At 42.8% G+C, this 15,129-nt stretch overlaps 1 protein-coding gene across 10 annotated transcripts in view; it reads left to right on the top strand.

The window, feature by feature from the left end:
* The window catches only part of nrcama (neuronal cell adhesion molecule a), a 475,148-nt gene that overhangs the window by 327,112 nt on the left and 132,907 nt on the right, over nucleotides 1–15,129 (top strand). For all 10 annotated transcript variants that reach the window (XM_068050995.1, XM_068050994.1, XM_068050993.1 and 7 more), the window contains one exon: nucleotides 10,686–10,854. In XM_068050995.1, coding sequence (XP_067907096.1) covers nucleotides 10,761–10,854 — 94 coding nt within the window. In that variant the 5' untranslated portion in view covers nucleotides 10,686–10,760. The remainder of the gene's footprint in view (nucleotides 1–10,685; nucleotides 10,855–15,129) is intronic.

Raw genomic sequence — 15,129 nt, 5'->3', positions numbered from 1 at the left:
ATATATTTCAAATTTTATGGCCTGGTTGTATTACAAGAATCCATTTTGAGTGGCAGTGTAGTGTGTCAGAACAACCTGCATCATATTGTTACCAAAACTTGTTGCCACATTTCCTGTCCTGACTGTGCCTCGTGCCTGGTGTCGGGTTCAGAAGTGGTGTGAAAGAAATCAAGGATGAGATTTGTAGGCTGTTTTCAGAGGTTTGCAGTGCTAAGAACTGTCTTGAGTGGACATTAATTATCCAAAAGTAGTTAAGACAAGGGTTCATGGTCAAAATGGAGGGAGAATGCAGCCAGGTCTGTTTCCTAAATAGATACGTTGCATGTTTGATAAGGAAGGTTGCAGTGTCAGAGATAGATTTTAAAAAAAACAGGGAAATCAAATACACTAAAGGTCAAAGAACACTTGGGAAATAGTGACCGTAATCTCATTAGATTCACATTGAAGACAGATGAGGGATAAATCCAAGATAAAAGGTATTCGATTGGAAATTAGTTAATTTAAGTGGCATGAAAGGGGATGCAGCCCAAATTAATTGGTTGTTACAATGACTGATAAACAGCAGGCCAGCAGTATTAGATATTGAAGTACAAAATATCAACTGGACATCAAAGGCAAGTTTTCCATGGGTACATCAAGGGTGTTAAAGCAAAAATAAAATTTAAAATATATTTAAGATACACAGAAAAAGCAGAAAGAGTTGATCAATGACAGAAATACAAAAGCAAAATAATGTGGATGCTGGAATCTGAAATAAACACAGACAATGCTGGAAATACTCAGCAGGTTAGGCAGCATCTGTGGAGAGACAAACAGAGTTAATGGGCCAGATTTTATTCCGACGACGGGGGTCCCAGCAACAGGCTGGAAGGTGGGTGGAGAACCCGCCTCAGTCCTCTGTCGGGCCCTTGTTGCTATTTAACAGCGGGCAGCCAATTAATTGCCGACTATAGGGTCCCCCTCCCTTTAAGGGATGAGCTTTCCCCTCCAGAGCGTGTTGAGGGTGATTGAGGAGTGCTGCTGAGGCAACTGCCCCTTTGGAATGACAATTATATCGCTGCTCTTTACTGGGTGCACGATCTGTCTGTGACCAAAAGCATAATAGTGGATTGAACTGAAATTGTGTCACAGCTAGCATGTCCTGTGCCTGCTGGTCAGCGCAATGAGATTTCCTCCCAGGACGGGGTTGCTGTGCTCCTGACGGCACTGGCAAAAAGTCTTTGACAGTAGGGATTCCTGCTGACATTAAAGGATTTAGCAAGCCACTCATGTGAGGAAGCCAGACATTATTCATGTCATGGTAACATGACACTCAGTGATGCATTTGAGCGCAATGTACATCAATACATCACACTTTTTTCTCAATAAACAGAAAAACAAGTTTGCCAAATACTACTACTTTTGCCTGTATTATCAAATTGTGGGTACAGACTGAAGATCAGCAGTTTGCTAGCACATAGAAGCTTGAAATAAAGCTTAAATATGTGACTCCCACTACGTTTGTTGAAAGAGTACATGCATAATCAAGAGTAAGATACCATTTGTCTGCCTGGAGAATATTACAGTAGATTTAAGCTCTTGAAGGTTAAGAGGCTTTTCAGTGATTGCTCGCCGCTGTCTCGCAATGACGCTGTCATGGTGTGCTCTTTCGGGAGCTCACAGTTACAGATTGAAGTTAGCTTTACAAACAGCAATACTGGCTCTTCTGAAGGAACGACTCCCAAATGTTTCTGCCTTTGACATTTTCCGGCCCGAGAGTTCGGCATTCCCAAGATTTTAGATTAGTTTATCAGCCAGCACACATTTGGAGCATTTAGATTGGCAAGTCGACATCAAACAGTTCCTTCAGGATGCACCCTTGTGCACTAATCCGTATTACGTATTCTCCATTCAAGGCAGCCGCAGTTTCTCTTGCAAGTGAATTGCTTGTAGATGATCAGCTTTCTAATGTGATTTGTTTTAGATAAAGTGGATCTTGTGAACATTCCCAACTAAAATCTGTGAACTGCTCCAGCACTGCATTTAAGGCAGGAGTCATAAGCTGCTTCCCGATGGCTGAGGGGGTAAAGGCACCAGGTGGTGTTGTGTTTAAGCTACACAACCGAGAGGGCCCCAGATTGAGGCCATGGTCTGAGCCAAGTGAGCTGGGCTGCAGTTGGCATGCAAGCATTATCTTGCAGCTAGAGGGGAAAGCCATCCTTCTGATCAGTCTCCAGTGACTGCTGCTGTGTGGATGGCTGGTGAGGAGGGGACGAGGCCGATGTAGTCAAAATACTGTGGACACTCCAATCTAGGCCCAACAGTGAAGAATGTCCACTTGGGACAGGGTATCAGAGAGCTGTTAGCAGTTCTGGAACCATATGGCAGTGTCTTCAAGCGAGGAAAGTCTGTTTTAAATGAAATCTTAACCCTGTTCAATTTTTTTCAATACTGTGGGACTAAATTAAACAGGTTGGGGCTTTTTGCTTTTGAAAAGAAAATACTTGCTTGGTCAGGATGTGGAGAAAATGTGGGAGAATGCAAAACTAGGGGTCATAAATACTAATAAATCCGATAGGGGAATTAGGAGCAATTTCTTTACTGAGAGCAGTTAGAATATGGAACTCTCTACTACAGGAAGTGGTTGAGGCAAATCGCTACGATGCTTTCAAAAGGAATGTCGATGAGTACATGAGAGAAAAGGGAATAGAAAGATCTGCTAAATGACTGAGATGAGTTAGATGGAACGGGAGGAAGCTCATGTGGAGTGTAAACATGAACACAGACTAGTTGGGCTGAATGGTCAGTTTCAGTGCTGTGTACTGTGTGTAATTCTGTGTACTTACAGGCACATCTGTCTGCTAACCCCATGTGCCACCTGAGAAGTGTAGCGTGAGGTATCGCACTATTTGACCATTACTGCGCACCAATCTCTCCCGGCATGCATTTGTTTTTATTAAGGAGCTGCAATATTGTGCAGCATTTCAGAACACACTAAGGACTTGGTCAGGGGTCTTCAGAGCTTTCCAACGTGTTCTTCATCCTTTGTCATCATCATAAAGAATCATTGCACCAGTTCATATTCTAACGCATTCTTTCCCAGAACTGCAAGATGGTGCAAAGCTTGACCTCCAGCTACCTATCCTCGTATGAAGAGCAAACTTTTAAAACCCAATCAAGGCTGTGACTAGCCACAATACCCTAACTTAACTCATCATCTCTTCTAATCTATTCACTCTGGATGGTTCTTCACTGAGGATATTACCGTTCATTCATGTTTCTTAGAAATAGAAAGAATCTCTTTACTGTGTTGTCAAACTACTCACAGTGACCTGCAAGAACAGTCCATTGGAGCGTTTGGCAGGAAAAGACCAGCTGGCCTATCAAGCCTGTCCCATCTTCATGTTGTAACTAAGAAGCATGACCCCGCCCCCCCCCCCCCCCACCAACCCCCAACCCCGCAGCAATGCACCCTACCCACCATCAACCAGTTATTATCCTGGGAGGGGCAAAACAACCCAAGGGAAACCCATTCTGGGAAATTTCTCTTTGACTCCTGAAGGGGAAAGAAAATGAATTTCAGGAAAACATAGTGACTGAAGCACATCAGCCAATGTCTCACCTACCTTTTGTACTCAATGATACCAAAATCAGCCACAAGTTTACCTGGCAACCTTCTGATTGTTTGTAGTGAATCCACACTCACTGCACAAGTGGACAAATTGTTCCAGAGGTCTGGAACTCTCTTTAAAACCTCTTGACATCTAACATAGATCTACATTTACATAACTAATTTGCCTGTCTCCTGGTGTTCAAAAACAAGAACTTCTATTTATGTAGTGCCTTTAACATAATAAAACGTCCCAAGGCACTTCACAGGAGCATTATAAAGCAAAGAATGACTCCTAGCTGCACAAGGCGATATTGTTGTGGTATTACTTTATGGGGCGTATCTAAAATGGCTGTCCATCACCAAACAGGATGTGATGTACAGACCCATATGATCTCTAGGCAGTTGTTAGAAGCAGCTACAGGGATAAGATGCGTTACCCTACCTTCCTAGTAATGCTGTATATGTTAGTATCTTCAATAAAAGAATCCACTTTCTAGATTCACCAGTCTTGTCAGTGTGATTGGTGTGTTTGTGTCAAGAAAGGGAAACTCAATATGGCGGCAGTTGGTAGTTGTTAAAGATCTGACTTCAAGTTTCTGCAGATCGTGTAAAGCTGAACCCGTCCACTCGCTCCAGAAACTCAGGCGTGAAGGTTTGGAAGCTCACAAGGTTCGTCCGTGATCCTTGTGGCAGCCTCAAAGTCTGTGTAAGTGACTCTGCAATACTGTTGGCGTTGAACACACCGGTCCACGTCGTCGGGACATCGCACCTCGCATCGACTGGCAGGCGTCAAGTCTCGATTCTACAACTTTACATCAAGGAAATGTGAGTCTAAATCATGATGCGATAACAATCCGAACAGGAAACAATCAGTCAAAGAATGACTCTAAGAGGTATATGCTGGGCAGAGCTCCGTTGGGCGGGAGCACCATTATTGCTGACGGGCCACCGTATCGCGCGATCAGGTGGCGGGCGGGAAGTACGATTGATCGATCACAACACGACCAGGCTGAATCATCCGTGCACGGCAGGCTGCAGGCATTTGAGAAGGCCAGAAGACCTTCATTGCCATTTTCTTTTTTCTCTCAGAGCTCTCAGGCAAGCTATATATTAAAAAAAAAAATTCAGCTCTATTGCTGACCGTTTCATTGTCGATCAGGCAAGTTAAAGGAGGCAAGACATTTTTTTTCTCTCCAGCACCATTCCTGGCCAGGAGACAGCGGAGCATCTCTACACTGCTCCACAGGACAGTGGTGACCTGTGGTACTGCAGGCAGTTGCTGCTGCAATGATATTTTTTTCTCAAAATAGCAAGGTAGTTTTTTTTTTGGCTGTGAAGAAAGCTTATACTGCCAGTTAAAACGCAAGACAGTGACCACAGATTTCAAGCATGGAAGAGCTGTACTAGATAAAAAAAAAATATATTCCTGCCACCAAAACAAGATGACAAATGGTGTTTCCATCCTTAAACTGGAAGGCAGCAGACCTCCACACTGAATTTAATTATTCAGAGAAATAGAGCTGTGTTTTCTTGACTTAGCCATTGCTGAGCCAGATAGACAAGCAATTAAAGTTAAGATTGCCATTGGAAATGAAGGTCTCCACAGGGTAAATATATCCAGTCTTTTGGAGCATGACTTAAAAAAACTGAATAAAATATGGTCCACATTGCAAGATCAGTTGACGATCAAACTCAACTTCAAAATACACTATCTCGAGATTATGTCATTCTGGCAGTAGCCAAAGGAGACAATAGACCAATTCGCGAGCTGATGTAAAGATAAGGGGCGTGATTGTGATTTTTCTGAGGCTAGCTGGCTGACAGGATTATCAAGCTTGTGATAGCTTCCACCCCCATTGAAGAATTCCAAAAAGACCTCCTTGACCAACCCAAAGGCTAGTTTGGATGCCTTGCTTAAAAGTGGGTTTACATTTGAAGCCACCCTTCTGGGCAGGCACCACCTACAAGCCTGTGTTCATCGTCTACTAATGACACTTTTGCAATACAGTTAAACCTGGCAAGCCATGCAGACGGTGTGGCCACATACATTCTCCAAGAAATTGTCCGGCCTTCCGTGGTATTGGCAAAGCATGTGGCAACAGAGGGCACTGGAAACGCCAATGCAAGAAACCCTAGACACAACAAGCCAAGTCACAGCTGGATACACGACACATACGGCATCCCAACAGATAGAGGGAACATCCAAATTTCAAAGGCAAAAAATGGCCGAGATGACCAGCCAGACGGAAAGGTTAGAGTCTTTGGGATCTATAGCACTTGAGTGCAGATATAACTACTCAACAACTGGTGACACCAAATTTTTACATCGTGGATACCACAGGTCCATCAACTGCAGGCCTACCGGCATGTAAAGGCCTCACATTAGTGACAATCCACAGCATCAACACGAATACTAAGCCTACAGACCACAAGGGCAACTGCTGTATGTGTGAACTTACTGCATGCATATTAGCTGTCGTATTTCCTACATTACAACAGTGACTAAAATTAAAAAGTACTTAATTGGTTGTAAATTTGGAATGCACTGAGGTTTTGAAAGGTGCCACATAAGAGTTGAGCATACTGGGGGTGAAATTGGTTTTGGACGGTAGTGTGAAATGGGTGGTAGTGAACCAACAGCCTCTTTCATACCCCACCTGATTTTTTTTTCCCACTAACTTCACTAATGCTCCTTTGAGTTATCTCCCAAGACCAATCTCATCCCCACCATTTCCCCAATGGTAAAACCCTGTATTATTCAGAGCAGACTCCCAATGCCACCTTGTTTGGGCACACGCAGCAACATAAGATTGGTTCACAGACAGAAAGCAGAGAGTAGAGATAAATGCCATATGCCTTCCTAATTGCTTGCTATACCTGCAAGCTAACTTAAGTTAAGTTATGGACAACAAAATGGCAGATGGAGTATAATATGGGGAAGTGTGAGGTTATTCACTCTGGTAGTAAGAATAGAAAAACAGAATATTTTTTGGAAGGCGTGAAACTTGTAAATGTTACTGTTCAGGGAGACTTGGGTGTATTCGTACAAGGAACACTGAAAGTTAGCTTGCAGGTACAGCAAGCAATTAGGAAGGCATATGGCATGTTGGCCTTTAATGCAAGGGGATTGGAGTAAGCATAAAGAGGTCTTGCTACAATTGTATGGGCCTTTGGTAAGACCACACCTAGATTACTGTGTGCCGTTTTGGTTTCCCTATATGTCAAATGGGAAATATAAATTTCATAAGTTGGAACCTTGCCTAAGACTTCTCCTGGAAATTCTTACAAATAACTTTTTTAAAAAGTAAACTGGCAGCCAATATGGCCACTGTAATTTACATTTGCAACACCAAAAGATTAGACTGGAGACAATACGACTAACTGAAACTAGCCAGAACAATGGGGTGCTCTCTGATTAAATTACCTGAAATAGCCTTATCAACACGTCCGGGACCATCTGCACCCATTGACTTTGAAAGAGCAAATCCCCACCGTGTGACTGGACAGCTTGAGGGGGGTATTGCCTTGAATCTCAGAGAAGATTCCAGAAAGACCTCATTAAGACCACAAAAGAGTTTTGTACTGTCATGTGACTGCTTTTGCAGCTCTGGAAAGACTGTAAGCTTTGTCAGACAGAAAGCAAAGAGGAGTAACTAAAAAGCCATCCATGGAGCAGCTCTCTTTCGCTCTCCAGTAAAGAGCCAGAGAAGACCCGGCTGCAACTGATAAAGCCTCAAGCCTACAGACCACCACAGCCAACAACTAGGGGACAAGGATCAAGCCCTGCTTCTGCCTTCTGGAGCCCTGAGAAGCAATCCTGCAACTGTGCACGTGGCCCAGCAAGGACTTCAGAAGTACAATTGCAACTGAGAACTCTGGGACTGATATACCATGTTTAAATTCCATTTATTCCAGACTCTACTCCAACCACCAAATCTGTTTTCCCTCTGTAATCTAATTGTGTGAATGTGTGCATGAATGCATAGCATATTTTAGTCATTTTAACCGGTTAAGAGTGTTAAGAGTAATAAACTTATATATTTCTTGTTTAACACTCAAGAAAACCTGTCTGGTTCTTTTGCAATTATATTAGAGGAACAGGAGCAAGCACTCACTGAGGTGGTAAGTTCAATCACTGTGTTAAAAATAAGGATAAACCCTGTTGCAGTCAAACCAGAGAAGGGCGAAAGGGGAGCTTGAGACCTCCTCCTCACCTGACTGTAACAATATATTTGCATTGAAGCCGGTACAGCAAAAGTTCACTAGATTCGTTTCTGCAATGAGAGGATTGTCCTACGATGAGATGCTGAGTAAAGTGTGCCGATACTCTCTGGAGTGTAGAGGAATTATCTCATTGGAACATGCAAGATTCTGAAGGGGCTTTGCAGGGTAGACACTGAGAGGTTGTTTCCCCTGGCTCAGGAATCCAGAACATGACGTCACAGTCTCAGTTTAAGGAGTCGATCATTTAGGACTGAAATGAGGAGCAATTTCTTCACTCAGAGGCTTGTGAATCTTTGTAATTGTTTACCCCAAAAGGCTGTGGATGCTCCATTGTTGAGTATGTCCAAGACTGAGACTGATAGATTTTTGATCTCTCGGGGAATCAAGGGATATGAGGCGCAGGCAGGGAAGTGGTGTTGAGATCGAAGAACAGCCATGATTGTATTGAATGATGGAGCAGGCTCGAGGGGCTGAATGGACTATTCCTGCTCCTATTTCTTCATCTTTTTTTTGCTTTATTTAATTATTAATATGCACATAATTTGCCATATTAATAGACAGCAAATTTAATTTATTTTTTACTCATCAGTGTAAGAGATATTTGTGCTGCTGCTTAGAGCACATTCCCATTTCAGGCACCCAGCACTAAGTGCAGCTTACTCCCAGATCAAGTTGCCTGCAGAGTCTTCCGCCCCGCCCTAAGAACAGAAGGAAGCCATTTATCCCCTCGGGTTTGTTTCACCATCCAGTGAGGGCATGGCCAAGCTATCACCTAACTCCAGATACCTGCCTTTGCTCTATATCCCTTAATACCTTTGGTTAACAGAAATCTATCAAGCTCCAATTTAAAATTCAACAATTGGTCCAACATCAATTGCCATTTGTGGAAGGGAGTTCCAAGCTTCTGCCACCCTTTGTGTATAGGAGTATTTCCTAATTTCACCCCAAGAATCTGCTTCAGCCCAAACTGCGGAAGATCACCCCCGGCTAATCCAGTGTGGTGCACCAGGTGACTATTTTTGTTGCTCGCAACAGCCTGGCACCTCTCAGAACATGATTGCTAAATTAGTGTTGAATTGTGTGTGTATCACACAGGACTCTTGCAGCCATCAGACAGAGCAGTCTGTCACCCCATTTGTCCGAGCTCAATTTGAACCATCTGCCAGCATCTCACCCACTCCGTCACCTTGGAGAGCCAGCTTAAAGTAAAGTTGACCACAGATCTGTTAATAGAGCATTCGAGATTCAATCTTTCAATGTAAAATTATTACCTGGCAGATGGCAGATTTATGATGAGTAAATAAATTCCTGCTGTTTGTACAGCAGTTTAAAAGCTGATGCGTTTGCACTGAAGGTGCAGTGAGTATCCACAGCCTTGTAACAGTGACCTTCAGTGCTGAGCACTGGATCCTGTCCTTTTCTTACTAATGGTTCAATTCCAGTGTACCTGTCCTTTGCATGCACATCATGGACAGGTATTGAAACACCTTTCATAGTTGCTACAAGCAAGAAAAGATTGCCAAAGCGTTTTAGTCCCCCTCTTTGCATTTTCTAATTACTTAGGGTGTTGGCTCACTGATAGATTTGAACAGTTCATTGAAAGTGTTCAGTATAATCCCAGACTAGTGTTAAATTCATTACAACAGTTAGCATTCAAGATCAAATAAATCATTTTGAACAAAATGAATAGGGCACAGGTTTAAAACTAATGCAAATCAAATGTAATTTTTTTTATTATTCATCATAATTTCCTTTCCGATCCACAACTCAAATCCTGAAGCATCCAAATTTGAGAATTCCAGTACAGTTGATCCATACTGAGTTTTTTTGGGGGGTGGGGATGGACAAAACAGAATATTGGGTCAAGGTTGATGCTGCTTTGCATTTGAATAAAGAATCACTGTTGGGCATTTGGGTTCTGTTTTGATGAGTGGCCACTGGCTCAGTCCTTGTTCATGTCAGCTGTTGTCCAGTGGGTAGCACTCTCGCCTCTTTGAGTCAGCAGGTTGTTGATTCAGGTATCACTCCAGAAACATGAGCACAAAATCTGGTCAACACTCTAGTGCAGTACTGAGGGAGTGTTGCATTGCCAGAGGTGCCGTCCTTTGGATGAAGCATTAAACCAAGACCCCAGCTGTCATCTCAGGTGGACAGAAAGATCCCATGGCACTAATTTGAAGAAGAGCAGGGGTGATTCATCCCAGTGTTCTGGCCAACAATTATTCCTCAACCAACATCACTAAAACAAATAATTTGGTCATTATCTGATTGTTCTTTGTGGGAGCTTACTGTATGTAAATTGGCTGCCAGATTACAACAGTGACACATCAAAAAGTACTTAATTGGCTTGGAAAGTGCTTTGGAAATACTCAGCAGGTCAGGCGGCATCTGCGGAGAGAGAAGCAGAGTTAATGTTTCAGGTCTTTGACCTTTCATCAGAACTGGCAAAGGTTGCAAAAGTCTGAAGTTGTGTTTAATGTATCATCCAAAAGCCTGCACCTCGACCAGTATAACATTCCCTCAGCACTGCACTGCAATTAGCCTAACATTTTTGCTCTTGACTCTGAAGTGTGTCTTGAAGCCACAATCTTCTGGATCATAGAGGAGAATGCTGTCCACTGAGCCAAGGCTGCCACTGTGCTTGTTATTATAATAATGGAACAGATCTATTTATCTAAAGATGCAACCTGATGGTACTACTGTGAGCCTGAACAATCTTGCTTATTCATATATTAAGATCATATACTAACCAAGTGACTGAGAAAAGTTACTTACTTGACAGCATTATTCCATAACACAGTTAATGATCTTTTCAAGTAACCTCTGTAATCTAATGTCAATTATAATATGTAATTCCTTATGATTTCAGCTTTTTGTGGATCGGCAGAATTCCAAGGTATAGAAGGAGCTGATTTCCAGCAATACTGCTCTTCGAGTTTGGAAAATGCCAGGAAGGAAAATAAGCAGAGCATGCAGGAGCACTTCATTCCTTCTCCTTTTGGTCCACCTGAATACAGCATTGGAGGTGCCCCTTGACCGTGAGTCAAAATCCATTCTGACATTGCCAATGAGACATTGCGAATGAACAATCTGTCATTAGACTGTCATAGAACAGCTCCCACTATGTTTAGCGGCTCAGTGCAGCCCTCCAGGCTAATGCTGTCATACAGAATAGAAAGATCTCGGGCTACATTTTGCTGAAAATATGCAGACCTCTAAACAGTGCACACCATTATTAGTGCGCAAATTGGTCAGCAACTTGTGGTGAGGAAGAGATTCCCTGTGAATTGCGAAACACCATAAGTTTCTGGGTGATTTGCGTTTACTCTACCTTTAGCTTCACAAAAGCACCTACCTGTGATTTTCATGAAGTTACTGCATTTGTATATTAATTGCCCATTAAACCCCTAAATTAAGCCTATTAATTATAAGGTGAGTATTCTTTTAACAATGGCTGTCACTAACAATTAGCCTAATCAACCTCTCTTGCCCAGAAAGCAAACAATTTTAAGTTGGAATCTCATTCCTTCGGGATGTGTATTGTTTAAAGAGATTTTAAAAATGTCAACTTCAAAAACTTTTCCTTTCTCTTTTTTTGCTCTCTTGATCCAATATTTGCAATTTATTTCTCTTCCTGTGCCTGATTTGACACGGAATTCACCGTCTCTAATTCACCCCCTTTCTCAGCCCTTTGTTTATTTCTTAATCTTTTAATCTCATTGGTTAAGGAGATACATTATTTGCTCCATGTTCACCAAGGTGCCAGATGCCCTGTTGTGCTTGCCATGCTGTTAGCAGCTCGCATTTGTAGCATCTTTTTTATTTATTTTTTTCTTTCTTTATTTATTTAGAGATACAGCACTGAAACAGGCCCTTCGGCCCACCGAGTCTGTGCCGACCATCAACCACCCATTTATACTAATCCTCCATTAATCCCATATTCCTACCACATCCCCACAATTCCCCTACCACCTACCTACACTAGGGGCAATTTATAACGGCCAATTTACCTATCAACCTTCAAGTCTTTGTCTGTGGGAGGAAACCGGAGCACCCGGCGAAAACCCACTCAGACACAGGGAGAACTTGCAAACTCCGCACAGGCAGTACCCAGAATTGAACCCGGGTCGCTGGAGCTGTGAGGCTGCGGTGCTAACCACTGCGCTACTGTGCTGCCCAATCTTGATTGGCAAAAAATTTGAAAAGCTAAATGTACGATTTGTAAGTCAAACCAACGACACACGCTGAGATGCCCTGCTCCAGCAAAATCTGGCTCATCATGTTTAATCTGGATTTTGTGCTGAATTATCTAATCTTAGCAGCTGGCGTATGTGATCCTGAAGTAGGGGACAGAAAATTGCCCAGAGTTTCCAAGCTTACCACCATACATTGACTCCTGTTGGCAAAGTGCACACCTTTTAACTCTGGATGATGATGCTATTGGAGTCATCAGTGAAGCCCTCTGATGTGGAATAGCCAATATTGATATGTTAAGAATAAACATTTGGAAGAGGTTTTGAAAGGATGCAGGAGTTGGTGTTTACAGGAGAGAAAAAAGGGGAAATGGAGGGTTTGGATTGGGATAGCTTTTTTTAAACTGTTACGGGTTGAATTCTGCTCTTGAACCTCTTGAACAATTGTGCATCACAATTAAATCTATTGCACTACATGGGCTTCAGGAAGGGAGCTGAGCATCAGATTTTGCCCCTTTGAGGACCTCTTGAATATTTCTCTATCCAAATGCAAAACTGATTGTTTTAGAAGGGTGCTTTTTTTCCCTACAGATTTGTACTCATTAGGGTGAAGGATGTTAATTTTGGTGAACGGATCACTTTCAATTATAGTCACCCTTGTCAACATGAAACATAACAAATAGTTGCCGTTAACGTCCGAGTACTTTGCATGGGAATCAGTGAACACAGAGCAGACAGTAGGAGAGCAGTACACTACCCAAAGACCAATTATTGAGTCTTTTGAAGGTGAACAGAGTGGTCAGAAGGCAAAGAGGTTTACAGTGTGGAGCATGGCGATGGTGGGTAGGAGGGAAGAGAGGACCATTGTAGACCAGAGTTGGATGAATTGGCAGCGCATGCTGGGCCATAGTTTGGACAAGATAGCAGAGGTAGGTAAGGCGGATGAGGCCATGGAAGATCTGAAGAGTACAATGGAGCAAGGTACAGCACAATTAAGATACAGACAAAAGCTTCCTCTTCTCTGTTCCATCAGTGTGCCTCAGTCCTAACCTGACTATTGGTATAACATCCTTCTATCGCTTGTTTGAATCATCCCGTGGCCTCCCTGAGTGGGATTAACAATTCACTGCCAAGTTAGGGGTGATTTTGTGTTGCAGCAACCAGACTGAGACTAGAATCTGAATGTTTACAGTTAGAATTATATGTACGAAAAGACACAGCCAGCACTAAAGTGAGTAGCTAATGAATTAGCATTTATAGGAAGGACAGAAAATATATGACTAAAAAGCTAATCCTTTGAAGTGAAAAACAATCTGGTTTGGCTAATTTGCTTGACAATTTGTCCTAATTTACAAAGAGTGGCCATGTTGTACTTCATTTAACATAAGAGCAATTCAGACAATTTCCTGAGGTATAGGAGTGTGATGCATGATTCTGTGATGGATGGTGTTAATTATTTACAAGCTAACTAAGTGAACAGCATTTTTCTGGTCTTAAATGCAATATGTTTAGCAATTAAAGTAGGACTGTATATAGCTCTCAGAACAGCTGTTCAGAAGCAGGTTGGGCTGGGGGCGTGGAGTCTTTGAAAAGAAATGTGTGGCTTTGTTTGCAGACAAATAGAAAGTGACTGAATTACTGGTAATTGTGAAGTAATGTGCTTTAGGTCTGTTAGAAAACTGATGCTGCCTTATTCAACAAAAAACATTGTCAATAAATTATCGCATAGTGCTGTACCTGCTCTGTGGGTATTTGAGGGAAAGTGTAGAGGGAGCTTTACTCTGTACCTAACCCATGCTATACCTGCCCTGGGTGTGTTTGATGGGACTGTGTAGGGGGAGTTTTACCCAGTATCTAACTTGTGTTGTACCTGCCCTGGGAGCAAAGGCCTGCTACCCAACCCGAACCCAGCAGGACCCGATGACGTGTCGAGATCGGGTCGGGTTGCACTCCTGGGTCCGGCATTCGGGCTCGGGTTGGGCCAGGTCGGACATGCTCTATCACAGGTAAGTGGATCCGCTGTTAATTTAATTTTTTGACGAGAAAGGTGGTTTTGTTACAGTTGTTTTAAGCTTGTGCAGATTAGCAACAAAGTGAAAAACGGAAGGTAAGTTGGCTGATGGTCGAGTCGGGTTGGATGTGGTTCCATCGGGCTCAGGTTGGACCTTTTTTTGCAGACCCGAGCAGGCCTTTACCTGGGAGTGCTTGATGCAATAGTGTAGAGCGAACTTGATGTGCTTGTGGGCTGGGGCACAGAGTTTGTAGGAGTTAAGTTTAGCTTTGTGGTTTCCCAATGTTAGTTGGTTGATGGAGGTGATTGGATCACAATCTTGGGTAACGCAAACCTAGTACAGAATCATGAGTAGTGAAATAACTCTGGTAGCGGCAGACAAAATAAAACAATTTTCTATTGCCATCTGACTCTTGTAAAAAGACACGAGGTTTTTGGAGACCAGTTTCACGGTGGCCATGAGCTTGCCTGCCATATCTAGAATGTTTTTTTTTACTTTGGTTCTTTCCATTCACATGCGATCTGGTCCCTCAGGCAGGAGAGTGTGAAATGGCGAGGCTTCTTCCAAAATAACTGGCCTACTTCCGTGCAAGTGAACCTTTAATAGGAACCAAACCATACACAAAATAATTGGCATGTGTTGTACAGTGAGTGTATGGTGACAACTTCCTTCATACTTACATTGTGTTTTCTCCCCCCTCTCCATAAACCTGTCCCATATACCCACTCATTTGCTGATTCTGGGGAATAAAGCAAAAATTCTGGATGAACGTAAGTTTGCATCACGTAAGGTGTTTGGTTAAAGCTGCAAAAGTGTGTTCCTTTTGGTTTGAAGCATTGTAGTTGTTTGCCGTTTTCACACCTGTGCCAGCCTTTCCTGGGTGTTGCATTCATTGCATGTGCACGAGTTGGTCTTTGTTTTTGCTGTGATTGTGTAAACAGTGTGTTCCAGCAATTTACTGCTTCTGTTGTGGAATCGTGTTTGGATATCCTTTGGGACTTGTTCAGCCAATCGCAGCTTGCCCCATCCAGCCATTATCTAGCTAGAGGACTGTGAACATTTGGCATTCCTGCATTACTGATCACATGATCGTTGGCACATGTTGGAG

Source organism: Heterodontus francisci, chromosome 18 (genome assembly GCF_036365525.1).
Source record: "Heterodontus francisci isolate sHetFra1 chromosome 18, sHetFra1.hap1, whole genome shotgun sequence".
Taxonomy (NCBI): Eukaryota; Metazoa; Chordata; class Chondrichthyes; order Heterodontiformes; family Heterodontidae; genus Heterodontus; species Heterodontus francisci.
This window is presented reverse-complemented; position numbering and strand designations above follow the sequence as displayed.